Source organism: Paroedura picta, chromosome 10 (genome assembly GCF_049243985.1).
Source record: "Paroedura picta isolate Pp20150507F chromosome 10, Ppicta_v3.0, whole genome shotgun sequence".
Classification (NCBI taxonomy): Eukaryota; Metazoa; Chordata; class Lepidosauria; order Squamata; family Gekkonidae; genus Paroedura; species Paroedura picta.
The window spans coordinates 35,050,255-35,077,914 of NC_135378.1; the positions used below are offsets into that span (position 1 = coordinate 35,050,255).

Genomic DNA, 27,660 nt, shown 5'->3' on the forward strand with positions numbered 1-27,660 from the left:
ACATATTACAAATTTGTTCCTGCCTGTGGTATTGTTAATCTCTCCCACAATTAAACATCATTCACAGTAAAATCACAAGCAGAGGAGTTCAGACAGATATAACTGTTCACGGTTGTGGCATTAAGAACTGTTTTATCATTGATCCAAACTGTATACCTCTTAATTTTGATTTATTGGCTGAGATAGAAACAATGAAATAGTTACAGAGTTGTTTTGAACATCTGATACAAAATAAATCTTAAATTGTCTGCTTGGACTCTGAATTATGGGCATTAACAGTACAACTCTATGCTTAGTAAATCCAGTCCCAACCTATTAAAATCAGTGGTATTAGGCTGAGCAAATTCTGCATAGGGTTGCATTATAAGTAAAGTGCAATTTGTTTTACTATCTCTGATTTTGCAAGTTTCTTTTGCTATGGTTTCCCTCTTGTTAAAGACTGACATAATTAGCATCAGCAAAGTGTTAGCTTTTAAGTCATAGTGTCACATTTTAAATGTTTCAGTTTCTAAATTTCCTTATAGGATGAACTATGCATCCAATAAAGATAAAATGCTGTAATGATGATAAAAATTAACCCCGGTGGACCTTTTTAGTGAAGATACCATTAATATGTAATTTACCTTTTGCTCCATTACAGCAACTTGATCTGTGATCCAAAGTTGTCCAGTTTTATTATAGACAGCTTGTTGATATGATATCTCAACACTATCACATTTAAAATCAGCACTACAATTAACCCTCCATTTATCAATACAGTTAGTGCTTTTCTAATAAGTGCATGTAATTGTTTATTATAGACCCTAGTCTTCAACATACTTGACTAGAATTGTATTAAAATTGTATATGGATCATACAATAATCATAGTCCTAATTCATCAGGACTATCAGCCAATGCAATCAACATTCAATAGATGTTTGCTATTTCTGTCTTTATATCACTACTAGCTTCAAAGCCCATTCCTAAGAACAGGCCTTGAAAGGATCCCCTCCCCTGACCCCCAGACAGGCAGTTTAAGGTGACTTTGGGCTTCAGCTCACAGCGGGATCAAGTGGAGCGTGCGGGGGCTGGCCAGCTTGTTAGCACGCCCAGGACAGAGCTCCTTAGCAGGCAGTCAGCAGGTTGGCAGGTCCTCGTTAGCAGGCCGGGAGACCCTCATTAGCAGGCCAAGAAGCCCTCATTAGCAGGCCCTCCACCATGACTGTTTGCCCAGGGCCCTCTCCCATATCTTTGCACGTCTGAGAGCAAAGAGGCTAGAGTCCAGGGACAGAGGGCAGGAGCCCTCTAGATGAGATTGTAAATCTGGGTCTGGAAAGGAAGTGTACTTGAGGTCAGGCAAAAGGTCAACATCTACAAAATTCTGTTCAGGACAGTGACAAGGTAAGAGGTCAGAACAGGCAGTGATGAAGAACCATTCTCCACAGAATCAATGCAGTTTCATACTATTGAAAGGCAGCATCTTACTATCTCTAGGTTAACTCTTATACTCTCTCTGTGTACCTCATACTGCTTCTTAGCTTATTAGTCTTAAGCCAATTCCTAAAATACACAACAAGCTAGACTCCATTTCAAGGGCGGAGAAAATTGGCACAAATGCATACAATTTTGCAGCTAAAGGAGTGATAGGGCTGCTATTATCCTTATCCATGGTTCCTCTATATATTTGTGAAACAGCCTGGGGGGTGGAACGTGTCTGGCTATCCAAGTTGGAATAGGGCCAATCAGCTCCCACCCTCCCTCCTAGAGGGAGACACACACACACACACACACAGATCTGCACCTTCCAGTATGCTCTGGGTCCTAGCGCCCATGGCATTCCTGCTTGCAATGGGCTTTCTTGCTGCTTTTCTAATAAAATAAGAAAATGTCTATGAATAATCTAGATTTTGGAGAAAAGGAAGACAAAAGATTTCTAGGCTTAGAAAAATGATTGCATTAAAAGGCCATGTGGTACAGAGTGCCCACACTATGCTCACATACTCTATCAGAGTATGATATCTTAAGATTCTTCCCTTACAATACTTTAGGTCAGGCTTTATCAATCAGGGTTTCGTTATATGTTATTAGCTATCTTTAGTCCCATTCAGGGGAGACAGAGGAGGGTATAAATTTGACAAATAAATATATAAATTAAGGTTCTGAAACTGTTGGCCCTGAGAGTTTGAGTTGGATCCCCACAATGTGTTACTCCCATCCGCTAAGAAGAATGCTGATCTCTGTTGCTGAATGAAGAAGAACTGGTTATTTTATACCCCACTTTTCATTACCTGAAGGAATCCTAGAGTGGCTTGTAAACACCTTCCTTTCTGCTCCCGACAACAGGCATCCTGTGCGGTGTGTGGGGCTGAGTGGTTTCTAAAAGAACTGCTCTACGAGAAGAGCCCTGAGAGAACCATGTCTAGCCCAAGGTCACCCAGCTGGGGGCATGTGAAGGAGTGGGAAATCAAGTCCAGTTCTCCAGATTAGAGTCTGCCACTCTTAGTCACTACAACACACTGGTTGCCATTCTTTTTAAAATGCCAGTATTTGGAGAGCAGGAACTTTCACTGGATAAAGGATTGCCTCATGTGCTCTCCTACAGGCAGAAGTTTACCGTCTCATTTGCTTGTTGGTATGAGGCCATACTGACATGACTTCAAATGTGTCACTTTGCAGTCCTCCCTTGTCATTGCTGTCATCTTGCCATTGCAAATTCTTGCAAGGGTAGCTACCACAAGGTCTGCAGTATCACATACTGGTATGGATTTGCCATCCTTAAACAAATTCAGTGTTTCTCATTTTACTGAAAAAGATCCTTTAAAAAAGTTAATTTACAAAACAGCCCTAAAATCACTAGGGAGAAATTACATGGGTGTCCTTAAATCATTTTAAATTATTTATTGCAAATAAGATGGATGGTTAAGTTTTCATCTCCTTTTCAAATGACAACATAGCATTCACTGATTCCAGAGCTAGAGATGGCATGGCAATTCATAAGTAAAGCAATAACTGTCTTTCCCTCTTACTAATTTCAGTCCTTTACTTTGTAGCTATGTAGTAGAGGAAATGAGGCCATGCTCTCAAATGAATGCTCTGACAACATTTTAAAAAACTGCTTTTTAAAAACAGGTATTATATTCCCCTTAACAGAACATGCACCATTTTCATTTTTTAAGCCCACTTCATACTAAGCAGACTCGGGGGGGGGGGAACCCAAAATAATAAATCCTCCTTGATGGGCAGGTAAAGTCCAGTCATTTCTCATCTAATAATGATGTCCATTTTGTGAAAAGCAGTTTGCTGAATGGAAATAGGGGGCCTTCTTTCAAAAAAGAAGAAAGAAATGCCTGTTGGAGCCATAAGTAGGAGTGGAACATCTTGCCTCCCAAGAGCTGACACAATGTGGGCAGAAAGGTGAGTCAGGGGGCTTTAAAAGAAGGGCTAGCTGGGCATCCTGACATCTTGTTCTCAAGGTCCTGTTGTGATTCACTCCTCACCTCCCATCCTTCCACCCGTTTATTTGGTTCAGGTGTTTTCTGTATAATAGAGTTCATATTTGCTGAAATTTGGTGGTTTTCCTGTTTTCTTTTGTCACAGCTGGCAGTTATGTTGGGGGATCCTTTGGGGCAGGGCCAGCATCTGCATACTGGGCTCTGCCAGATGTGGGAGGCCTCCATATGAGGCAGTGGCATCTCACAGTGGAGGGGGACAGCTGCCTAGTGTTACTGACTGGCTGGGAAAGAGCTCCAATAGAGTTTGTTACCTGTGGGGCTTTCTTCAATGCTTCACCTGCCCTGGGCCTAGCAGGCTTGATGGGAAGGGGAAGCTTGACATGGTGTTGCTTGGACCCATGGGTGGGCCTGTTGGTTGGTTGCCCTCCCCAGGTTTTCTGTGGTTTGCTGGCTTCAGATTGAGGAGGGCTGGTTTGGATCCACCCATGGGGGATGGTCATGCTCATTTACACAACAATAAAGCTGTTGCCTAATTTTTCCCAAAAAGAGTAATCTCTTTTTGGGTTCTATGTACGCCGGTGCACCATCCCCACCGCTGCCGAGTAAAAATAACAGTTTGCTGCTAGATTTTCTGATATTGGAAAGCTTACCTGAAACTTAATCCAAGTGACTATGAGTCCAGTTGCCTCTAGCCATTATTATTATTATTATTATTATTATTATTATTATTATTATTATTATTATTATTATTATTATTATTATTATTATTATTATTATTATTATTATTATTTCGATTTATTTCCCGCCACTCCCAAATGGCTCGTGGCGGTTACAGTGTCTTAAAAAACCCATTGAAACTCCCATTAAAAACTTTAAAATGTCACAACATGGCGGCACAATAATAAGATCCCCTTCCTACCCCCATTCCTAAAAAAAGGGGGGGTGGAGGAGAAGGAGGTCAACGATGTTCAAGAAGCCCGGGGGAGAGCAGTCGATGTACCCCAGCAGCCCCAGCCTCAACCATAGACCTGGCGGAAGAGCTCTGTCTTGCAGGCCCCGCGGAACATTGAAGGGTCCCGCAGGGCCCGCAGCTCACCCAGGAGCTCATTCCACCAGGTAGGGGCCAGGACCGAAAAGGCCCTGGCCCCGGTCGAGGCTAGGCGTGCTTCCCTAGGGCCGGGAACGACCAGAAGATTCTCACTTGCAGAGCGCAGAGCCCTGCGGGGGGCATAGGGCACTAGGCGGTCCCTCAGGTATGTGGGTCCCAGCCCGCGTAAAGCCTTAAAGGTTAGAACCAGAACCTTGAACTGGATCCGGACAGCAATTGGTAACCAGTGCAGCTGACTCAGCACAGGCTGGATGTGGGCCCTCCAAGGTGTGCCGGTGAGGACCCTAGCAGCTGCATTTTGTACTAGCTGGAGTTTCCTTGAGAGAAGTAGCAAAATATGGATATTTTACATTATTATATAACTATATAGGATCTCCTTGATCCATAAGAAGGCTACCACAGTTTCCTAGGATGGAAAATTATGTTTTTACTGTGCTCTAAAACTGAATCCATGCTGCTGTGATTTCAGAGATTATAGTGTATAATCCCCACAAATACGTTGGCTGCTTGCCTTTAACAAAAGTAAGTCACTATTGAGAGTACTTCTGTTATTTTATAGTTGCCAGCCCTGTTGCCATGGGTAGATTGGGGGGAAAGCCACCTAATGAAACAGGATTAAGCCACAAGGCTCAGATGGCATCAGCTCTGTTTACAGATAGAAGTGATAAGTCAGCAGTAACAAATCAGATCTTTTCTGTTCATCTCCAGCAATATTTTTAAACCAGAGAGAACTTTGTTGCAAGGCCCATGGATTTAATATACAGATCAGACAACTGAGTTTTATATGTACTATAATTGTATGATTTAATGCCTATTTCTATGATATCCTGTGATGAATGAGATTTCAGGGCAATAGTTCAAACTCACAGATTGTATTGCATTGATGACTAAGTACCTCAATGTATCTTGCAACTTTAAAAGTAGGTAATGAGGTGACTCCAGGCCAGGATGACAGAGGAAGGCAAATAAATGTCATCACTCAGGTCATAGATTTAGATAGGACATACTTTCTCAATGTTTTTACTGTTAAGAAACCCCTGAAACATTCTTCAGGCTTTGAGAAACCCCAGAAGTGATGTCAGCAGGCCACACTTCCCTGCCATACCCCTGGAACTCACATGTCACTAGTGACATCACCCAGACACTCCCACTGGACATGACATGGCATTCTGTCATTCCCCCCCCCCCAAACAACAAAACAGCCCAGCAGCCTACTCTGCTGGGACAGGAAGAGGCTGGGTCAGGCATTTGCCACTCTATCAGTCTCTGCCACTTCTCCAATGCAGTAACTACCATGTGTGATGAGACTCAGCCAGCAAGGATTTTTATGAACAGAGCCCTTTCCCTTTCCACCCTCTCCAGGCTCATCATTGGCAATTTTGGGGGGTGGGGGATGGGCCAACACGACTATATATAGTCATATCACCCAATAATAATTGGCCACAGGGATCCATGCAATGGTCACTTCCAGGCTAGACTTCTGCAACTCGCTCTACATGGGCCTTCCTTTGTCCTTGACCTGGAAATTACAGTTGGTACAAAATGTGGCTGCTAGGGTCCTCACGAGATCATCTTGGAGGGCTCATATCCAGCCTGTGATGAGGCAGCTGCACTGGTTGCCAATTGTGTACCGGATCAGGTTCAAGGTTCTGAGAGTTACCTTCAAGACCATCTGCTTGTGTCCTTAGGACCCTTGCAGGGCACTTTGCTCTGTGCATTTGAATCTTCTGGTCATTTCCTGGTCCCCAGAAAGCATGCCCAGTCCCATTTTTGGTCCTGGCCCTGACTTGGTGGAATGAACTTCCAGATGAGCTTGAGGGCCTTGACAGAGTTACCACAGTTCCTCAGGGCCTGCAAGACAGAGCTCTTCTGCCAGGCATTTGGCTGAGTCTGGGTTAAGGAAGATCTGGGTCCCTCCTTTAGTGGCCCTTTAGTGGCCCTCTGGATGCCTGTCCATCTAGGCAGATTGCATCTCCCGAGGCTGGTGGGTCTGGATTAGTAGGTGGGGAGCAAATCGATAGAACTATGCTATTAATCTAAGTTATTTGATTTTATTCTGTTTTATGGGTTTTACTGTAAAGTGCCTCAAGCCAAAACTCCTGTTAAGGAAGCTTAGGATAAGATAAAGATGGCTATGTTCTAGCGCCAATGCTCTACCAGTTCAACATATATTCTGGGTTTATGGGGGTTACATATTTATGTTAATTAACAATCACTAGATATTTGACAGTAATCTGTGATATTGATGTATTTTTGAGATAAAGAAAAGTTAGTTTGCAAAATTTTGGAGACTTGAAGTATTTGCTTACCAATATCTGTCTGTGGAGTTCATAATGTGCATCTTATCTGCACTTGCACCACCATCTGACCTAAATTGGAGCTGAAAGTTGATTTTTAATTTGTTATCCTTGATTTTTAAACCTAAAACCAATCTAGAAATTCTTATAGAATGATGTTTTTTCTTTGTGCAAATCAAGGAGATGGTTTTTTTAAAGGGTCTGTTTTGGGTCTGTTTTGGTCTCCAGGAAATCCACACAATGCAACTAAAAAACCCCCAAAATATAAAAATAAGAGGGGGGGGGGCTTTAATCACCCCAATTGAATTAAGTACCTAAAGGCTAAGAAAACATAAACATACAAGTTTCAGCGCTCTGCTTTTTGATAATAATTTTGTAGTTTATATACATTAACATTTAGTAAATCTAAAAATTAACAGATGTTTGCAAATATACAAAAATACATGTATTTATTTCACATGTCAGAAACCAGACTGCTTGTACAATGCTGTTAGTTTGATCACTGAGGAAGGCCAATTGGGCAGAAATGCACCTGGTCACAGTCAATATCTGTCACTTTTGGCTATCAATGATAACTGACGCTTTTCCAAAAGCCAATATCTGCTTTTAAATTATTGTGAAATAAATACATACACATTTGTTAATATCTGTTAATTTTTTTAATTAACCAACACTATTGTCTGGCCTAAATGTTTATGCTTTCTTATGCATATATTATATAAGCATTTTACATGGAAATGACTAACATTGAACCCATAAATTCCATGTAAACTGAGTGTAAATCCATATAACATGCATATAAACTACAAAATTAACATCTAAAAGCAGAGAACTAAAGCCATTAATTATTTCATTTAACAGGACAATTTCTTAAAATCATAAAGAGATACAGAATATTGAGTCTTCCCTGTATGATTTGCATCTTCTTTACTAATATATTGAAACACGTGTAGTGTAGAGTGGTAACAGAGCCATGAAACTGTAAGATTAACAACTTTGTTGAGAGACTGATGTTCTTCTAATATGCTGCATTTCATCAATATACATATATGGAATTGATGCAAACTGGAGTGAAATTGCAACCAGTCCTGTGTTAAATTTTGTACAAACTGTGATCTACAAGGGAACAAATAGGAAGTATGAAGGTGAAACACAAGGTGGAATTGTGCAGCTATCTTCTTCAAATAAGGAGTTAACCAGAAGATTGATGGGGCTCTATTCTTCAATATTATGTACTCGCCCTAAGCAAAACTAAAGATATACTGCCAGAAGGATACTGTGGTGTAAAAACTGACCAGTTGAAGTTTCTTTGTACTGTACAAGTATGTATAACACTATGGGGAGGCAAATTTGTATCCCGGGTGTGGTTCCGTAGTGCAGGGGACAAGATGTGTGTTCTCTAAGCCAGTGTTGGTATTAACCTTTAAGGCCATATGCGGCCTGGGTCCTATCTCCTGTGGGAACGCTTGGTTGCTTATGCCCCCTGCAGAGCCCTTCTCTCTGTAGGTATGATTTTGCTGGTTGTTCTGGGCCCCCAGGAAATTAGCCTGGCCTCAACTTGGGCCAGGGTCTTTTCGGCCCTCGCCCCAACCTGGTGGAATGAGCTCCCGGAAGAGCTGAGGGCCCTGTGGGATTTGTCAGCTTTCCTCAGGCCCTGTAAGACAGAGCTCTTCTGCCAGGCGTACGGTTGAGGCCAGGGCAGAGTTCTGGCATTTCAAACAAGGATCTCCCAAAGCTTGCAAATTCTGTTCCCACCATCACAGAATGACAACCTACCCACTAGCTAAACAAGATGTGTGACCACTGCTGCTTTGTTTGTTTCTGATAATTTGGCAAGGTTTTATTGGGGTATGTGTTTTTATTGTTTTGTGATGTAAACCACAGCTAGCCCTTTTGGGGAGTGGCAGTCTATAAATCGAAAAATAAATAAACAAAATAAATAAGGTTTCCATAGAAAGAGACTGGATCATAAGCAGAAGACATTTAAGGAAATGAGTGAAGTAAAGGTTGAGTACCTTGGTTGTAAACACAGGAAAAAAGAACAGGGGAGCAAATGGGTGATCAACCATAGGGGTGAAAAACCACCTCAAGTGGAACATGCAAATGGATTTTATGGCTACCACTTGGGCTCATTGATAAACTGGATATCTGCAATGATAGAAGACGGAATGGTGTTGCTAATAGAAAATACCATTCCCTGTCTGTAACTATTTACAGAGATAAGGGAAGATTGTCAGAGAAAGGGTAAGGGAAGGAGAGGGGGTGAGGAGAGACTGACAGAGAAAGGGTAGAGGAGAAAGTTGTGGGAACACTGAAAGAGAAGGGGAAGAGGGGGAAAAACAAATGTGGGGGATGGTGTGTCCCCTCCCCTCTTTGCTGTTCAACAATTTTTTTATAATTTATACCTTGTGGGCCAGAAAGTAGTTTTGGGGACACATGATATTTCTATTACATTGTAAAAACTAAGCAAGCCTCCCTTTGGCATTGTTTGAGTGGAGAGTGCCCTGAGCTCCTGAAAAGCAACCCTGAGCTTCATGAATGGTATAAGTTAAATAGACAAGCAATGTTAATTTGTTTGTGAAAGGCACACCTTTTTCATCTTTATCCCATCCTGGATGAATTCTGATTTTCTAAATTTAATTCCACCCACCATTTTATCCATTGCAAATAAAAAAAACTGTAGTATACAAAAAAAGAAAAAAAAGAAAAGAGGAACATTTTGTATTTTGTTACAAATGTATACACTGCTGCTACAGGGTATGAATATAGACTGAACCTACACAAGGAATTTGCCCCTGGACAGGCTCTCATTGCTCACAGGTGTTAGTGCTGCTTCCACATGACATCAGCTGCAACCCGGAGCTCCCCAGTGGGTGGTAAGAGTTTTCATCCAGATTGCTCTGCAATAAGGGAAATCACAGAATCCCAATTTCCCTCTTCTTGTTGTGCTGCAAATCAGGGCACAAACAGGGGCAAGCCTGCCTGGAGGGAGAGATGCAGTCTCAGTAGTGTTTTGTCCACCCTCACATCCGCCTTCCCCTCTGCATTTCCTGATTTAATTTTTTTTTAATGGCTACAGGACCGCAAAGTGACATGCCCTTCTTCAAATCAAATGTTCTCTTCAGTGTGCATGATAATATTGGGATTGGGAAGCTAAAACACATTCCCGTTTGTGTTTTCTGGTGGTGAGGTATGAACAGGGAAAGAGGGGGGATGTATGATGCAGCAGGCCTCTCCCTATTAGCTTTACATCTGTGCTCTCTGTTTTAAATCTTTAACATTAAAAAAAAAATCATTGATGTCCATATACTATAGCCAGCCTAACCCAAATCTACCCAAACATAAAGAGACTATTTTACAAAGAATCCTGAAAAGGGATTTAAGGAAATGTTTTATTGTTGTGGTGTGATCCTGAAACAATGTGGAAATACAAGTTTTTAAAAATGTTTTACTCTTGTGGCATTTCCCCATAGCAATGTGGAAGTGTGTGTGTTTTTTTAAAATTAAATGTGGGCCTTGGGATGGGGGAGGAAGTTTGAGTCTGCAAGACAACCTCTGTGAAGGAATTGGCGGCTTTCATTGATTGACAACCCGAGGAGCTGGGGAAAAGACTTCTGATTGTCCATTCTTCCTGCTTCTCCACCACCTTGTTGGGATGCAAAAAACCATGATGAGACAGTGGGATAATGCGGGAGGGTCTCCCATCAGGAAGTGTACAATTGTGTGGTTTCCTATTACACGTTTGCAAGCAGAAGGCAGTGTGTGTTTTACGCCTCCATGTGGAATTGGTCTATAAATAGGACAGCTTATGCCACAGCCCTTCTAAATCAGCACAGTTCAAGAACAGTAAATATTCCATTACTGAATAGGCAAAGAACACTAAAGAATGTAACAGGCATTAATGTCATCAAAATAATATTTTATATTGATGTTAAAAAGCACTTCAATATTGGAGGTGATATGATGCATGCAGCTCAGATCCATCCTATGTCTCAGGCTAAGCCAGCGGCATGGAGAGTTTTCTGTTTTATTTACTCTTTTTATTATCTTTTTAAATAGCTGTGCAATCTTGGTATAACAACTCTTCTCCTGTTGATAGTGCCGTCAGATCTCATTTCCAAGTTCACAAAAAGAATACTGAAAAACCTGCAGTGTTATCATTGCTTCTGAATTGTAGGAACAGAAGGGGAGAGATGAGCAGACTACATCATTCCTAGCATCCAGCCATACATTTCATCCGGTCATCTTCATACCCAGGCAAAATCACTCATATTTGTTGGAAATGGATGGGAAAAGAATTCCTATTGAAAACTTCTTTAAAAAAATGTATGTGGAATCAAGAGAACTCACAAACTGTTGGGTGTAGTGTACACAGATGTTCATCTCCCACTTGTACCCCAGCTCTAATGATGTGGGATCAACTTGTCTGTTAATGGGCCCGCCAGTTGTTCGACTAGCTTGTTCCTTGACTATTACACTATCCTTTGGACCCTGCCTCTGGAAAATGTAATCTGACCTCAGACTGCCTTCTGATTGTATTTGGATTAACTGGCTCTGGATTTTGGTATTGGACTGTGACTTGAAAATCCTTGCTATGAGACTCTGTGGTTGCTGGGACTTGCCTCTCATCTGGTAGCTGGGACAGTCCCCTTTTAGCTTCCTCTGCTTTCATCTAGTTATTATTCCTGCCTCTTTTCTTGACCCTCACCCACCAAGGCCTATCTACCTTTGTCATAGTTGAGATCACGTCTAAGTTGAGCAGGTGGAACATTTTGATATCTGGTGACTATTGGACTATTTTAATTTTATATAAAGGAATAGGCCAAAAATAACTGTTGTAAATAATTCCTAACTGTACAGGATAATTTGTTAGGGATGCAATCAGGAATAAAACTGCAAAAGTAAAACAATATGCATGTGTGACAAACTAGTTGTGAGACCTCTCTATTTCAGATGCCCACTCATCTAATCCAGTATCCATTTTCCCAGTAATTACTTATTTACAACATTTATTAGCTGTCTTTCTCCCTTATGGAACTCAGTGTGGTTTACAATAAATAAAACATTAAAAGCATAATATCAACAGCAATTATAAAACCCATAAAGTCACAATTTAAAAACTCCAAATAGGCCAGCCAATAATAAAGATTAAAGCAATCAAAGTGGAGTCCTTTATAAAACTGTTTCAAATTCCCACTGAAGATTGCCAGTGAGGGGGCCAGGTGCACCTCCATGGGGAGGTTATTCCATTATCATGGGGCTACTATGGAAAAGGCCCTCTCTTGTGTTCATGCCAAGTGAGTGTCTTTAACTGTTGGGATAGCTAGGAGGGTATCTCTTTGTGATCTAAATTCCCAAGCAAAAATTCTAACTGTGTACGGAAATAATGTAAGAAAAGCCACATAAGGACCAGTTTTGGGAAGCCTAGCTCTATCATAGCCAGCAATCATGGATTAGAGAAGCAGGGAGAGCTCCAGGAGTCCAATCCAAATTCCTGTAAGCGTAGCACAAGCACACAATATAATATTTCTTGTTCCCAGTGCAGAGAATGGCACTATATATATGGGAAAGAAAGAATGATAGGTAACGTTTGGAAATGCCAGCCATCCCATTTTCTAGAAGAGGTAGGACTGGGATGGACATCCATCTGGGTTATGCTGACAAGTATGGCTCTCAGGTATCATGTTTTCCACTGCTGGGTCTGATAAAATGGATACTGCTCAAGGACTGCCTGAAATTTCTGCTCACCTTAAGAGCAACATAAGCAAATGATATATCATTTTATGTTTCCTGTTGTGGAGCATAAGGTGGTATATAGGCATGAGATGTTGACATCTCAACATCTTTCAAGAATCCTAGGTAATGCTTCCTTGAAATTAAAAAAAAAGATATTTAATGAATCTTCAAAAGAAGGTATGGCTTTTAGACAGACTTTCCTACAAAAAGGCAGATAGTATTCCAAGAATGAGATCAGGGCATGTAATAATTCGTAGTTACATCTAACATTGATTCTAGTGTACCTTATATCTTGACCTTTCATAAACTTTGGCTATGTTATGGAGAGGAGCCCCATTGGTTCAGCACTGGGGACCCCACTCTATTCCATATGCTTTTCAACTCAACCTTAGTCCTGTTATCCAGCTTATGCATAGGCATTATATCAGTGTATAGGCACCTGAGACAGCATTTCTCCATCTGGTTCAATGACGTCAATTTCAGCAGACAGTAGGTCTCAGGCAAGACTGGTTCTTAGGGCTTACCCATGGACCATCTGTATGCCAAGCATATGCTTTGCTAATGATACATGGAAGAGGACACGTTTTACCAAAGGGAGTATTAGGAAATAGCTGAGGTGAACTCATCTCCATCCCATGAAAAGACAATAGATTAGGGCTCCCTGGCTTGGGCTCCCTGAAGCTCTGTGAGAGCTCCCCAGGGGTTCCCTAACCTTTCTCCTATGTCCTTTCTTAAAGAACTTGGACACACTTCTGGTTCAGTTCCAGGACTCCTCAAAGCCTGGAAAATGTAAGGGGCTCCTCCATGGTTAAAAGGTTGAAAAAGACTGCAGTAGAATATAGCACCATGTCTGACCCCTTCTTTTACGTCATGAATCTTAGAAAAATCAGGAGCTTAAATTTAAAAAAAAATCAGAATTTTAAATGAGGAACTTGAATTAAATCTTTCACTGTTAGATTTATAGCATCTCTTATATACAATGCATACAGCAATTTCGTAGAAAAGCATCTTTCCCCTAGACAAAGTACATCTAACTTTGGGTTAATACACTAAATTGAAAATTATCCATGTCTTGCCTTGTCTAGCAATTTACAGAAAAACTCCTATATGAAATGAAAGGAATCAATATAACAATATAGCAGCACAAGGCTTATCATGAATAGCAATGGCAATTTGATGAGCTGAGATTAGATCAAGGAACAATGTGGTGTTTAGGCAACAATCATGCATCAATTCAGTAATAGAATACTGAAGCCCAGAAACACTCAATTTGATGCAGTGAGTCTGACAGTCATAAAACAGAGCATGTCCGTGACGCTTCTTCCTCTGCTTTTGTGTGAAGGTTCAGATTTAGAAAAGTCTAGACATTTTATCTCAGCTCTATGAAACACAGAGCCAGGGGAGTGTCATTATTATGGCTAGGCATGAACTGGCTGATGAATTAAATTTCATCACAAATGTTGTCCAGTTGGTTTTTCACAAAGCGATATTTGCAAACTGAAGAAACACCACGAACTTCCATACATTTTGATGCACTTCATGGCTGTTGATGACTCTTTTGTGAAAAACAGCTGCTTGATTTAAATGGCTCAGAGCCATTTTAACCCTGCTTTCTGCTCTTTGCAACTTTTCACAAGGACCAGCAAGTAAGGATTTAAACTTCAAATGTCTCCCCGAACTGATACAAACTGGGTCACATAGTAAACCAACCACATGATTGATAATGGCTGGAACACAAACTATAAACTGAACCACAAGAATGAAGCTTGTGCCCATCCCTAGTCATTATTAAAGTGAGAACCTAGGATCAGGGAAATCAGGGTTCAAATTAGGGTTGCCAACTCCAGGTTGGAAAATAACTGGGGATTTCAGAGTGGATTGTAGGGATGGTGCAGTTTGTGAAGGGAAGGGACCTCAGTTGGATATAATGAGAGATATTCCCTCCCACATCCAATGAGAGGATCTGAACTAAACACTTTCCAAAGGCTTTGTCTCTGTAAACCATTCAGGAGCAGAGTTCTCCAGGGTCTCTTTCTTAAAGGATGATTATCAACTTTTAATTCAGATAATATAAAAGAATAAAATTAAATTCTTTGAATTTTAACCAGCAAGGCAGACAACCTGTAAAAATGTTTGTCTTTTGTTGAGAAGAGAAGCAAGTCAGGTTTCACTTTTTTGTTGCACTGCTTTTAGGGATTATCAAAAAACCCAAGTTAAACAGCCAGAAATCTCACCTAGTCTTCTTCTGAGATGCCCATCCAGAAAAAAATCTGATATGCTTGACACTGTAGTCCATATTTATAGGGGGGAAATCAATCTTATCTTTTTCTAAATCTAGTCTATTGGAATCATGTGATTATTACTGAGATAACTGATTGGTTTTTAACTAAATATGAGAGAATGAATACAAAAGCAAATAAGCCAATCGGCATGTAAAAATGAGTAACATCTGATATCTATGAAACACAATTAATCTAACTTTTCTGTAACAGCTTCAATTAACTATCCAGATGAAGGTAACTTTAAGCAAAGTTCACTGACAGTTCATTGGCAGTTTTAAAGCACTTGAATTCTCAGTTAGCTTGCAACCTCAACAAGAAAAGGTTAATATTACCTCTACAATGCCATAGAGTCCAACCTCCAAAACCAGCCAATTTCTCCAGGGAAATTGATCTTTGTCGTCTGTAGATTTGTTGTAATTAAGAGAACCCTATATGCCCCACCTGAAGATTGCCTATCCTCCTGTTTGTACCCTTCGCTCCCAGGAAAACACCATGGCAAACGGGAGACCAACATGGCCCCAGCTGTTGACAAAAGAAGCCCCCCCCCCCGGCAAAAAATGCTCTGTTCCAACTATGAACTGAAAGGATGCCTCTGCTACTGGCCATTAGAGCCATAAATACCATCCTAAAACAGAGTTATTTCCTTCAAAGCCTATTTTCATTTGGTTTAGAAGGGTTTAACTAGGGTTCTGAGATGCCCATCTGAGGTAGGCAAATTCCTGTTTGTATGATACATTACTTGCTCTCAATCCAATGAACAGGAGGAAAATGGAGGGAAAACAACGTCACACTTTACCTGGTGATGTTCTAGAAATTGACCCAATCTTTATGGTATTTACCATAGAGATTGGAGAAAATTTTATATTATTGAAAGCAGGGGCAGTGATGTCACTGTGGCAGGTGTTCACATGGAAATCTCATCAGAGGATCAACAATGATTCTCCCTCCCAGATGCCACCTCCAACAGTTCCCTGAGATTGTGCACTGATAGGATAATTTTACCATTTCAATATTTATATTTAATAGATTTTTTTAATCCTGCTGAGGACCTCTAGGCAACATACACAGCTCTCCCTTCCCAATATTAGGGTTGCTGGTATGTGAAATTGGTCCAACTATTTACCCAGCAAGCTTCATGGCAGTATGCATTGGGTTTTCATATTCAGCCATCTTGCCAGGCCTGGTTTTGAGCGAATGGAATAGGCTATCCCCTATACCAAATTGTTGGTCTGGAAAGCCCAATTTTTCATGTTTCTGAAATTTTTCTAAAATTGTTCCTGCAAATGAAAATAAAAAGTACATCCAAATATAAGGTTCTAGCTTGGCTCTACAAATTGCAGGAAAATTGTTCTTCTTTCCTTTGCTTTTCCCTGTTAACTTCTCCCTGGCATGTCTGGCCATTCTAGATTGTAATTCAGAGGGCAGAGCATGTCTTTTGGAGAAGGCTTTCAGAAATGAATATATCTCTGGGTATGCTCAGTCTAACTTCGTTTGCTATAGGGGGTACTAGTATGAGGATAAAATATGGGTGAAAACCAGGGTTCTTCCTTAAAGGATGGGTGGGGTAAAAATTGCTTCATGGAGTGCTGCAGACCATTTGTTTGGTTTTCTTTCAGTAGGCTGGACTTCCTAACTCTTACTGAAATATCCTCAAGGGGCCACAGGTGAGTGCAGATGTCAATAGGATCAAAGAGACTTCAAGAATTTTGCCACATTTTTCCAGGAATCAGCATACCTTGCAGCAGATGTTGTTTGCATGCACAATTATCATCCTCGTTGTGACTCTAACCTCAGTAAATGATTTGGTGCTACATGCAAACACAAACAGTATTAATCAAAATGACAGATACACTTCCCCAATGCTCAAATTCAATTTTAAAAAGAAATGTCACTGCTATTCCCCTCACACTTGGAGAGTGACTTTTTAGAAGACTAATTTTACAGCAAGCAAGAAGCACATGATGTTTTTGTTTAAATGATGGGATTACTTGTTTGTTTTGGACACTCAACACCAGTGACAAGAAGAACCTCCCCTCTTTTCCTTCATCCTATTTAGGAGAAGACTGGTATGAGAACTGGAACCCTTATGCACATGACAGGGGTCTCCACTGAAAGTCCTGTATGGCTTACCATTTTGTTTCTAAGCCTATTTCAAACCTTTAAAACACTTAACTGCTTGGGCTTTGCATGCTACTGGGAACATCTCCTGTGCATTATTTCAAATCCTCAGGTGATGACTTTTGTGTGGCTAGGTTATCAAAATTTCAGGGAATGACACCTGGGTTTCCATCATGGTAAAATGGAGGCTTTCCAGGTCATCTCATTCTTAACCTTTATAAGGTCAATCAGTCAATCAATCCAACTTTTATTGGCATATCAATTAAAAAGAACGCTCAGTAGGGCTACAGACGACAGCCATTAATAAACACAGTAAACACAATCAATAAGAATTAGCCAGATATAAAGTAAGGCAATCACACTAGATAAAGTGGACAACAATACGTACATAAAAAGGAACAATTTAAGAAACTTTAGATTTAATCTTGAAAATTTTTACAAGGAATTTTGAAGCATTAAGAGAAGTTTCAGAGTCAAAGTCCCTCAGTAGGCATTTAATCATCGATTCCTAGTCTGTATAAGGTCTAATAAAAATTTACTAAGGGGATCATTCAAAAGAGTGCACTCAAGAATTATGTCATGGGTAGTATCAGGGGTGTTCAAACCACAAGGGCAGAACCTCTCATGAAAGAAAATTTATTGAAATCTTCCAGGGAGTACTTTGCAAGGGAAAACATTTAAATGGGCCAAAATGAAAGATCTGCAATGGAGAGGGTTGTCATGATTATAACAGTAATGAGGCATTACCCATGTTGATTTTGTAAGCCTAGTTGGCAGACAACACACAAAAGGACAAGAGGGGTATTTTTAAATATATATTTTTGGTCCATGAGTCTCCTTTTAATGATTAGACAAAATGGTACTGTGTTGGTCTTTCATTAGGTGTCACAATAAACTTTCCACATCTGTCTTAAAGTGGATTTTCAGCCAGTATTTGAATGTCAGAATCCAGACCCTTATCATAAGAAGTTATTGCTCCAATTCAGCACAAGCAGACAAATAGGAAACAGTTTGGGATCCCCAGTATCTAGCAATAGAAAGAAGCCTGCACATCTTCCATATTTTTATTATATCCTGTGACCCGTAAAGTGATCCCATGCAAAAAATTAGGATGAGATTTTTTGTGTTAAACTCTTTTACAAGCGCTAGGGCTCTTTAATTGCCACCAAGCAAAAAAAAAATGTTTAATTTGGACAGAGGGACATTTGGTTAAATTTATCATCCCATTTCTGTGTAGCGACCATTTAATGTTGTAATAAAGGGAAATTCCTAAGTATCTCATTTTTCTAACCTTTTCTATGACCCTATCTCCAATATGCCATTTATTAGGATACCAACTCTTTCAAAAGACCATACCTTTCGATTTTACAAAGGCCGCAGTTGGTGTGGCAGCTGGGCAGGCCAAAAGAGACATGGCTGCATCCATCCCATCCAGGAGGAACTTGCAGGCGGCAGATACCTGGGAGCAGAATAGGCTGCAAGGTGTCTGTTCTGCAAGGTGACCTCTTCTGCCACTGGAGCTATCTTGACAAAAACCCGCCCATCAAACCGATCATTATGGTTTTCGGTTTTGGAATTTATATTTGTCACAGCTGTAGAATAAAGGGGCACGAGGTGGAGTTTTTGGTCAGGGACCATTTTGTGTTCTGGGATCCTGGAGTGGGGGTCTCAGTAAGAGACTGGCTACTACCAAGCATGGTCTTCCCTGGCTGGGAAGGTCACGGGCTTGGAGCCAGGAGGATGGAATGGTTGGATGAGGTGGGTGCCCACCAACCATTTAACCAGTCTCCTTCCTAAGGAGGGCATCAAGGAGCAAGGGATCCACCCTTCCAGCTGGAAGGGAGAGGGACCCAGGACACCCATAGAGCCCAAGTTAGCAGCTGGACAGCTGAACAGGGGATTGCTCTAACCTTGTGCCAGGCCCAACCCTGTTTATGCAGTTAATAAAGCTGCGGCCTTTACTTTACCAAAGAAACATGTCTCACCTCTTTATTGGCCTAATGCCATCCTGCCAGTCAACTGATAACCATTTCTGTTGACAGGATGGGTAATAAGATTTTAAATATCTTTGAAGGCCAACTCTAGTGCAGGAATACAGCAAAACAGGGGTCTTTAAAAGACCTAATTTAGGTGAATGCCCATTTGTAGAAGATGTCACTCAGGAATGGATTGAAAAGATGCAGTATCCTTTGGTTCATAGAATCATAGAATTGGAAGGGGCCATACAGGCCATCTATTCCAACTCCCTGCTCTACGCAGGATCAGCCCTAAGCGTCCTAAATCATCCAAGAAAAGTGTGCATCCAACCTTTGCTTGAAGACTGCCAGTGAGGGGGAGTTCACCACCTCCTTAGGCAGCCTATTCCACTGCTGAACTACTCTGACTGATTTTTTTTTCCTGATATCTAGCCTATATTGTTGTACTTGAAGTTTAAACCCATTACTGTGTGCCCTCTCCTCTGCAGCCAACCCTTTTAAGGTTGGAAAATAGGGCAATGGTTGGCCATTAGAAGTAAGCTTCACTTGATATATGGTGTCAACATGTAACTTTCTTAGCAGGAAAAGTAAATGAATATCTATTCCCAGTGTCCTCAGCTTTTTCCATAATAGTACCCTAGGGAATGAGTCAAATACACTCCTCTTGTGCAGTCTTTCAAATCACCAGATGATGACTTTTGTGTGACCAGGTTATTTGAGTGACCAGATTTCTACCATGGTAATATGGAGGCTTACCAGGTCATCTCATTCCTAACCTGTATAAGGTTTTCAATGCAATCCTATGCAAAGTATAAACTCCTTGAAATCAATGGTCAGACCAGAGTTAAACTGCAGAGGCCTGCACTGTTTATTCAGTGTGACATTTCAGTTGCAAAGATTATTCAGTTGCAAAGATTTCATTGTTAGGTGTTTATGAGTATCTTCTGGTTGTTTATTGCTTGGTAGTACAATTTTCTACATTGCGGTTTTATAGCAGTTGTTATCATTTTAAAGCTGTGGTAAGAGCTCTGTTGGCTAGGTATGTGGGATATACATTTTAGAAATGAATAAATAATTAGGAGTTACTGCAACTTAATTTGTAGATCATATAATTTGTTCAGCAAAGACTGATCAATGAAATTTAGATTATATAGATCCATCTACCTACCCTGCATTTTTTCTTCTGCAGGAGAGAAGAGTCCCCGTGGGTCTAAGAATGGGAGTTTGTCCACTGCCCCCAGCAAATGGTATGCCTAGGTGTTGTAGGTGAAATTGGTTATTTTCAGGAAGCTGGTATGAGACAGGCTGTCATGATGTGGGGCTGCTGCCCTTCAAAATCCACCACTTGAGATGACTCCCTCCATTGGTCTCATGACAGTATGACACTAGCCAGTATGACATTATCAGTAATTGCTGCATATCTGCTATTGCATTGAAAGGCGATGGCAATTTTTTGGACTAAAGGGGTCATTCTTGTTCAGGGACAAATGCTATAAGGTAAACCTCCTGTTTGGAGATAATTATTGGTTTTGCTGATAATTTTAAAGATTTCTCATCCTTACATTTTCTCTACAAGGCAAGTAATGTTGCAGAGAGGATTCTTTCCATCCCCACCCACTCATTTAATATATATATATATATATATATATATATATATATATAGTATGATTTATTACTGTATTGCTTTAGAAGCCTTATCTCTGCTGTTTTCTGTTTGACATCACCTTAATATCTCTTTAAACTACTTTAATGTTCTGTCTACCAGATATTCTCAGCATTCTTATTATCAATGATAGCTTTAATAGAAACAGTATTCTTTCTGAAAAATGGCCGGCTGTTTTCAAGTACTATATTTCAACCGATCATATACATTTCTATTGTCTTTTTCATGGAATAAAACTAGGGGGGGGATGAGATCATAGAATTATGGAATCATAGAATTATAGATTTGGAAGGTACCTTTTGAGTCTTCTAGTCCAACTCCTTGCATATGCAGGACACTCACAACCCTATCATTCATCCACAGTCACCTGCCACCTCCTTGAACCTTCGTAGAATCAGCCTCTGTCAGATGGCTATCCAGCCTCTGTTTAAAAATTTCCCAAGATGGAGAACCCACCACCTCCTGAGGAAGGCTGTTCCACTGAGAAACCGCTCTAACTATTAGGAACTTCTTCCTGATGTTTAGGCGGAATTTCTTTTGAATTAATTTCATCCCATTGTTTCTGGTCCATCCCTCTGGGGCAAGAAAGAACAACTCTGCTCCATCCTCTAGATGGCAGCCTTTTAAATACTTGAAGATGGTTATCAGATCCCCTCACAGTCATCTCCTCTCCAAGCTAAACAAACCAAACTCTCCCAACCTTTCCACACATGTCTTGGTGAGAAGCACTCTAACCTAATGTAATAATGGGAAACAATCTGACAATTTCTATCTTGCCAGGAGCATATTAGAGAAATTATCATGGAGTAGGAAATTGCCTAGGGCCCTTCTGAATGTGGAGGATAAATCTTTTTTAAAAAGTTAGGATTCAGGGGAACCTTCTGATTTGAGAGAGTTTTGACAGTACATGGAGAAAGAACATGGTCAGGGTGCAAACTACAAAGGGAAGTGTGAAACAATGTCTTTCTCTCCTTGCCAATGTCATTTTTTTCCATTTTGTTTGGGGAAGCGGGTCTGATAAGGCATCCTATGAGCAAAAAGTAACTGGATCCCATTAATTTAAATGAGGAAACCCACTTGTTCCTTTGGCACTATGGGTGCCTCCCTGAAAGGTATGGGGGGAAAAAGGCCAGGAAGCAGGACATTTCTGCGTGCTCCTGCCAGCTAGCTTACAGAGAGGGCACATCGTGGAGTTTTGGCTCTGCCTTTGGGGTTATGGATTTCCCTGTTGGATTGGCACCTGCATATGGGGGAAACACATGGTGGAACAACCGCCTAAATTACTTGTTGACAGCTTATAGTGCATTTGTCCCATGGGACCACTGTGTGGTAAACTGCTATCCCATCTGGCACTCCAATGCTACAAGGTACCCCCCAGGAGCAGAATCCAGACCATCCACAGCTGAGTCAGTGTCCTGTCAGGACCTCTATGTATCAGGAAGCACACTTTTATAGCAGCAGCAGGGAATTCTGTACCTGCAAGGAAAGGGGAATCGCTCTGTACTAAGGTCAGTGGGGCTCCCCATTCACCCCTGTGTTTTGTCCTGGAGAAGCACTGCCAGCTGATAAGGGCAAGCAGTCTATGCACTGCCATGACATTCACCTCTCTTCCCTGGTAACTGCTTTGTGTGTCACCCAGCATACCTACCTGCTTAGAAGACTGGGTCCATATGCATCTGGGTTTGGGAGTGGGCGATGTTGTGATCAGTGTGGCATATTGCCACTGTTATTAGATAAGGAAGAGAAATGGGGGTTGGAAAAGGGCTGCCTTGCTTACTTGTTTATACATGGCTGACCCTTTGGATCCCAGAGAACAAGCTGATATACCTATGGGGGCTGAAATTCAGGAGAGGACTGCCACGGAGTGTAGACTTTGCTCTTTGTGTGGTGTGTTTCTTTCAGTTACTTGCCCAGCAGTGCTAGGAAGGGGTATGCAATTCCTCCCCCTGTTATTTTTTGGTTCTGGTCTATTGGATCATTTTTTTTCATGATTCCCGAAAAAAAGCCAAACCCAAGTACTTGCAGATATTTGGAAATCTAAATTTTTCAGGTCCAGCAGACCCAACCTGAAACACATGGAGGGAAAAAAGCAGTGGCAAAGCCACTGAAAACACCTTGCAACTTACCGTCTCCCTGTCAACATGACTGGGGTTTAGACCAGACTGCGCAGGAGCTGATCCAGCCATGAAAATTCTCCCCACAGGCCCAGCTTGGGATCTGCTAAATAACCCAGTTTGAACAAGGCCACACAGCAGAGCCCACTGAACAGCTGAGACTGAGGAGTGATGGGTGTGACTAGAACTCTCTGTGTGAGGAGATAAATTAGAATTTACTATGGCCAAGAATGAGCTGCATTGGTATTGTTTGTGGCATAATTTTGCACCTGTTCTGGGAAGTGTTCCCATGCTGAGAATACTTTGAGAGCCACCTAACTGGCACCAAATCCCCATGAATACCCCTACTTATGCTGGTACGATTGCTCATACTTTAACTCTGCCAGCATGTGGCTGCAGTGTAGCTGAGCTGGGGGAAATGCATGGCATAATGCCACTTGTGCCCTGCCTTGGCATAAATGCCTCTTACACCAGTGCAACTCTAAGTTACTCTAGTGTGGGGGCCAGTCAGTGTGGGGGCCAGTGTTAATATCACTTTCCACTACACGCTCAAACAATGCACTTTTAAGATAATTTTAATACTCAGAATCATATTTTATTTAAAATATACTCGTTACACTGTCTGCATGTAAAAAAGATTTCCATTTGTGTATGACCTAATAAATGTTTAAACCGATCAGCAATATGGAAGAAAACTGTGTAAATTGAATGACATTGGAGGTACTTCATTTTAATCTTATTCTTCAGACCATACCGTTCTTATCATTTAAGTGTAGTTTTGTAAATGTTCAGTCATTGGAAAAGGGGTTTTATATTAAATGGCAACTTTCTGAATAATCACACTGATTAGTCAAGAGGTACCATTCTAAATTTATATCTAATCTCTTAATCACACCAAAACTGGATAATGAAGGTGAATATTCTTCACTACAGTGCAAATCATCACTTAAATAAAATAAGATGACAAATGCTGATGACCTTGAATGCCAGACAAAGAGTGTATCCCTCACTGCTAGTGAATGAAGGGCTTTTACTATCATGGTCCACAGATTTTTCTGGTTGGTTCACATGTGCTGCCTGTAGGCAACGAGCAACATCTTTTAAAAAATTCCCCGTGTGTTTTATTATTTTGATTCTCCCTGCTTAATTTCTGGATTTTCTTAAATTGATTATGACTCAGATTTCATTTAATTTCTACTGGCTTTTATAAATCAAATCTGACTTTAGAAATAATGTATTTTATTCTTCAATAAACCCTTGCAATGTTTTTAATACTTTTATTGATTTTATGTTGTTGCCTTTTATTGTTTTGCTATTAATTTTATGGATTTAATGTATGTGACCTTATAGTGAGAGTATGGGATAGAAATATTCTAAATAAATAAATGTCTACACTGCAGCTAGCCAGTTTAACTCCTTAGCCCAGAACCATATCAGTAAATCTTATACTGTGTTCTATGGTGATTCCATGCTTCACTTTCTGTATTTATACTAAGCTTCCATTGTGAGATCATACTTCACTTGACATGTCTTTTGTCTTGGGATCTTGTGCATGATTTTAATTAAATTCAAATTGGAAATAGCTGATAAAATATCAGAAAGTTAAAATACAATAGAATTATATTAAACAGTGAGCAAGCAGTACTACTACCATCACTATACTGAAAATTCTCCCAACCTAAACCTTGGATTACTAGAGATAGTTTTACTCTGCTTCCTTTTCACTTGTGGGTTAATCATTTATATCTAGTATCTGGAGGGGGGAGAATTTTCTGCATATGCATTTGGGGTACATGGTTAAGTTTTGCTTGGTTGTTTACTTTATATACTTACTTGCAACAAAGGACAACAAGCATGGAATATTTTGCAAAAGTGCTATTTTGTATTTATAAGGCTTTTAAGGTAGCTTGGACAAGATCTTATGGATTAGCTGTGGTCTATAGCTCATGGAAATGAATTCCATTATATTGTTTCCTTGCTGGATTTGCAAAAATATCAAACTTGCAAAAATTGGATCCTTATGCTGAAAATGGAAAAAAGAAACTCTTGTATGAGTTAGCTTTTATAAATAGATTCAGCAGACTTTGCTTTAGTGGGATTGAACTATGGAGCCTTCCTTTATAATTTCCTTTTTGCAAAAACTCCAGAAAAGTTATCTGAAGTCTTCTAAGTTACCATAGCCCAAGTCCAGCTCACACAATTAGAGTACGGGATAGGGATCAAGGAAAGGATAAAGGCATGTCACACCTCATTCTCTCGGATGGGCTCTGGTTTAGCCTTCAGCAATTGTATCATGACCCTGGTCAGCTGGAGCCAATTCGTGTTGATGAAAACATCCCAGGTCTTGTCCATTTATCATTTGGTGAATGTTTCTCCTGCCCATATATCAGTGATATGAATAAATGAAGTTAATGGAGTTCATTGTAGTGCAACAAGTAAATCATAAAATGAATGCAGGCAAAGTCATCAACTTGTCCTGAGTTGCAAATTATTTTCAAATATCTTTCAAATAAATTAACTGCTATCCTTAGTGGTTCTTGCTAGGAACTGGAGATACTCCAAAAGTCCCTCTTTGAGTGATTGGATGGTTAAAAGCATGGACATTGGTCAGATAATGATACTTGTATGAAAAATCTGAGATACAGGATGTGTGGACTTTGTGCAATAATAACACCAAAGTGTGGGTTGATGCTCCATGAACAAACCTTGTTCAATCATGGGATTTATTTATGGTGTACACTTTTCTCCCCAAAGGGACCTAAAATGGCTCACAAAAATGGCACAATACAATATGTCATGTAGCCCCCCACTCTTGCCGTTGTTGGGCTACATGTCTGCTTTTTCCAGACCCCAGTTTTGCTGTTCAGGGGAGGTTAGCCAATCTGACCACCCTGGCCCTATCAGTATGTTCACAGGACGTTCTCTTTCTTTGCAGTGTTTATGTTTGTCTTTTTTCTTTGAAGGCCAAATGGCTGTGCCAGCATATTGGTACCAGAGTGTTAACACTCTGTTCTAGGATCACTCTGAAGATAAGGAACTGTGTTGTGTGAAAGTGCTTTGGCGCACAAAATGTGTGAGGGGAGGCAGGAAGGGGATTGTCTATATGAACCCTGGGTTTGAACTGAAAAATTGTTCTTAGCAGTGAAAACACCTATAGACACCTGTGGACTCCAATTAAACAATGTTTGGATGTTTCTCAATGAGATGCCTCAGTGTGTTTTTTGCATCCTCTTGGGGTTTGTGACATAATAATACAATAAGAGAAAAAAAACATACTAAAGAAACAGAATTTGATCTGGTCCCGTTTGAGGAGACTGCTTAACACAGGGCAAGAGACTTTTACCTCATGTCCAAATATTCAAGTCCCTAGCTGTTCCCAGGTTTTAAGTATCTGTAGAGAAAGGATAATAAACTTAGATTAAATGGATATCAGTGACTGCTAGCTTGCTACCATCAATAATTGCCTCCTACCAAATCCTTTCTCCTCTATCCTCCTTCTGTGGGTCAAGAACGAATGTGTTACTTCCTCTGTCATGGCAAGGTATCCAAAATAGGAACCAGTACTTCTGTTTAACCTTGTAAACTAGGGTCAAACTTCGGTAAAACAATTCTGTATGAAAGCAAAGACTTAGCTTTTAGTGCACAGGACCTGGAAGGTAGGTTCCATGAGCCCATCATGCAGCACCTGCTGCACTTGTTCAAGCAGCACCAAAATATGGGTAGACATGATTTTGGAATCAAGGCAAAGACTCTTTGCAATAGGAGGCTCTCTTTCTCAAAGGGTTGAACATATATAATATATACTTAATTCCAGGTCATTTGCTCCAGTTCTAAATCCTTATTATATATCCACCAGATATATTTATCCTCTGCATTATATATGTTATTTATCCATTATATTATCAGGAAATTATAATTAAAAAATTTAACCTACTATTTATACCTTTTGTTGGAAGGAAATACATGTCAAGACTTTTTATGTAACATAATCATTTGGTCTGCTGCCAGACATGAATAAATGACAAGGTTGTCATTGGTCCAACTTTTAATTTTCAGAGTCATCTGCTAGGCCCATTATGCACAGCCGCCGAAACGGCGATTTCGGGTCACATGGAAAACGCGGAGGGGGAAGACGCGACGCACACAGGTTATGCACGGGGTGGGGCGCGACGGCGGCAAAACTCAGAGTAACTGATTATGCACACGGCGATCCAGGCACCGCTTCTGGTTGCGCCCCGGTCACCCGGAAGCTGCGCTTTCTTCCGTGTTTCGCGAACGCAGCTTTTTCGGCGGCATGCACCGAAGCTGCGGCCGGTTGCAGCCGGCACCATGCGTTATTGGTGATTTTAGTCGCCACCATTCCACCCCGAATGTGCGCTAAAACCCCCGTGCATAATGGGTCCTAAACTGATGTGCAAGTTACATGAGTGGGCAGTTTTGAAGAGAGTGTATGTGTTTTACACTAATTTTACCATATTTCCTATGTATAGATATAGTCAGATACCAGTGTTGCAGAGCACCTGCTAATACAGCTCCTCTTTCATATTTCTTTGCTTTGATGATATCTAATGCTCATATTCAATAGGAAGTACCACATTTAAACTTCCTGGATTGTATTGTTTTCAAATCTCAGTGTTCCTTTAAACACAAAGGATTTTTTTAAATCTTCAGTTTGACTACACATCCCCACATGTCAGTGCCTTAAAATACATATGCTGAAGTACAATTGGATTATATACTGTCATCAAGTCTCAATATTAAGATTTAGGAGCATTAAAATGGCTGTTACATATTTCAGCTCTCAATGGCCCAGGCATCTGCTGTAATGGGGAGGCTCCAGCTTGCCATAAAAAAAAAAAAAAACCATCACATCTGCTTGGAAGACAGGAACTCTCCCAACCTGGTTTCTCAGCCTAGACATGCCTCCACTGATA

At 40.6% G+C, this 27,660-nt stretch overlaps 1 protein-coding gene across 19 annotated transcripts in view; it reads left to right on the top strand.

The window, feature by feature from the left end:
• Positions 1-27,660, top strand: part of LOC143819938 (uncharacterized) — a 226,884-nt gene that overhangs the window by 35,916 nt on the left and 163,308 nt on the right. For 5 of the 19 annotated variants that reach the window (XR_013225166.1, XM_077302141.1, XM_077302138.1 and 2 more), the window contains exons 3-4: positions 3,277-3,394; positions 20,139-20,196. The exons of 7 other annotated variants lie outside the window; for them this stretch is intronic. Coding sequence is in view for 8 of the 12 variants with exons in the window: in XM_077302141.1 (XP_077158256.1) it covers positions 20,166-20,196 (31 nt within the window). In the remaining 4 variants the exon portion in view is untranslated. Of the gene's footprint in view, positions 1-3,273; positions 3,395-10,936; positions 11,728-16,471; positions 16,520-20,138; positions 20,197-27,660 lie in introns of those variants that run through there. 7 more of the 19 variants (XM_077302142.1, XM_077302136.1, XM_077302137.1 and 4 more) reach the window with 5 other exon arrangements.